Source organism: Palaemon carinicauda, chromosome 24 (genome assembly GCF_036898095.1).
Source record: "Palaemon carinicauda isolate YSFRI2023 chromosome 24, ASM3689809v2, whole genome shotgun sequence".
Taxonomy (NCBI): Eukaryota; Metazoa; Arthropoda; class Malacostraca; order Decapoda; family Palaemonidae; genus Palaemon; species Palaemon carinicauda.
Window position 1 is genome coordinate 454,700 of NC_090748.1, and position 2,326 is coordinate 457,025.

The 2,326-nt window shown below is 40.3% G+C and overlaps 1 protein-coding gene across 1 annotated transcript in view; it reads left to right on the forward strand.

Annotated features, from left to right (window-relative positions):
* Nucleotides 1-204: 204 nt before the first annotated feature.
* The window catches only part of LOC137617787 (retinal homeobox protein Rx-A-like), a 140,738-nt gene continuing 138,616 nt past the window's right edge, over nt 205-2,326 (forward strand). Inside the window, exon 1 of the mRNA XM_068347748.1 lies at nt 205-1,101. Within this exon, the coding sequence (XP_068203849.1) occupies nt 471-1,101 (631 nt within the window). The 5' untranslated portion in view covers nt 205-470. The remainder of the gene's footprint in view (nt 1,102-2,326) is intronic.

The following is a 2,326-nucleotide window of genomic DNA, read 5'->3' on the forward strand; positions in this document are numbered from 1 at the left end:
CCTCACGCCTATAGGCCCCGCCTACATGATAACATTGGTGGCACTGACCAATGAGGCGCCGGGTCGCGACTCCGGTGGGCGGAGCTCCCGGCGGGGAAGGTTGGAAGGTCTTGGGTGAACAAGTTGTTACACCAAGTCGGTGTCCGTCGGTATGGGCCATTTGTCTAACTACGGCATATGAGTGGACGTTATTGAACGCCACGGTGTCTCTGTGAAGTGTCTGAAGTCTGTGATGGCTGTGCCGCCGCTCTGGACATCTCTGTGAAAACACTTGAAGACGAGTTTTGACGACCTTTCTGATTCCAAAAAAACGGGACTATTTCTAATACATTGAAAATATATTTTACCGTAAGAAGTGTGACGATTGGATTAAGAAATCGAGGTGCTTAGTTTAATTTGATATAATTTTTTTTCAACCATTTTTTTTTTTTCGAAAGTGTCTCGGGGGACAGAATAATTTTTGTGGTACTATGGCCCTGACCACAGCAGAGTTAGGGGAAGTTACGCCCTTGCCTCTAACCGTGTCTTCAGGACAGACGGCCGTCGACCTAGAGCCCCACCACCGGGTATCCTTTGAGGGGAAGAATCACCACCACCGGGACTTCGACAGCTCCTTCGGGGGTGACAGCAAATACTACAGCAGAGAAGGGAGCCCCCACGAGGCTAAGTACTCCCTGGAAAACTCCAAGTCCCCGTCGGAATTGGCCGCCGAGCTAAAGAGGACCGAGACCGTCAAATTCGCCTTCGAGAACTACGAAGCGGGGGGCGGAGCTCTCCTGAGGGGACCGGGTGTTGGTCCGGGGGCTCTGACTTCGACTAATTGTCCTTCGCACACCATAGACGCCATATTGGGCCTGCGGAATAGCAATCCTCTGAAGAGCGTCGCTCCTTCACCCCCGCCTCTGACGCACTTACCAGGTCTTAACAACAATACGTCGACGGCCAACATGAACGTATCGGCGGCGCCTTCGCCTACTAACAGCAGCGGGAGCGGAGGGGGAGGAGGAGGAGGAGGAGGAGGGCGCCATGGTGTAGCCGTCGGCGGGTGTCGGGAAGATGGTGGCGCTGATACGGATGACTCCAGCGGTGCCATACATGGAGGTAATCCTTCGAAGTATTATTATTATTATTATTATTATTATTATTATTATTATTATTAGCTAAGCTGCAACCCTAGTTTGAAAAGCAAGATGCTATAAGCCCAAGGGCCTCAACAGGGAAAAATAGCACAGTGAGGAAAGGGAATAATCTTTGTTGTTTCCTCTAAGGGCGGCGTCTTTGCCAGGTGAGGATGGATCTTTTGATAGTCCTCTTTTGTTTTTATAGTTTATGTAGGAAATATTTATTTTAATTTTTCACTTGTTTCCTTTCCTCACTGGGCTATTTTCCCCTGTTGGAGCCCTCGGGCTTATAGCATCCTGTTTTCCCATTAGGGTTGTGGCTTAGCCAGTAATAAATAATGTCCAATAAATTTAGTCAAACAAATTTAACTTCCTGCTTAAGATTGCCCGATTATAGTTAATTACCTCCGCCAACGATGTTGGAAGGAGGTTATGTTTACACAATGGATTTGATCATGATAGCTTCCGTCAATCATTGGGAATCCGCCTTGACTATGTAAAAATTCCCAGTAGTATTTTTTTACTCTTTTTAATTCATTTTAAAATTATATCTTGGAGTCTCTTCAATAATGCTGACGTTGGTAAGTATTCATACAGCTGATAATGACAGATCTTACTGGTTTTGCTATTATTATTATTATTATTATTATTATTATTATTATTATTATTATTATTAATAGTAGTAGTAGTAGTAGTAGCAGTAGTAGTAGTAGAAGAAGTAGCGGTAGTGTTTTCGTTGCTCAGTTAATTTCATAAGTCAGTTGACAAAATGCGTATTTGTATTGTGTTGTTGTTGTTTTTCTCTATCTGAAAGAAGAATGATTTTTATCACTAATGAAGGATCTATTATATATAATCTATTATTATTATTATTATTATTAGCATTATTATTTTCATTATGATTATTATGATTATTATTATTATTTTTATTATGCTTTAACTCGATTAAATTGAATTTCTAATTAATAGCTTAATTTACATTTTAAATCAAAATAAATCTTACATTTTACTTGATATAATGATTTATTTTTAAATTCAAATCGAAAATATTACATGATCGCATTTTCATTAATATATTCCTTAATTCAAAATAAAACTGTGACCGTGTAATTACAATTTTTAGATTTTTCAATTGAAATATAATGTTTCACATTAACTGTTACTTTATTTTCTAATTAGATTTGTCAACATAGAATTGGATCTAA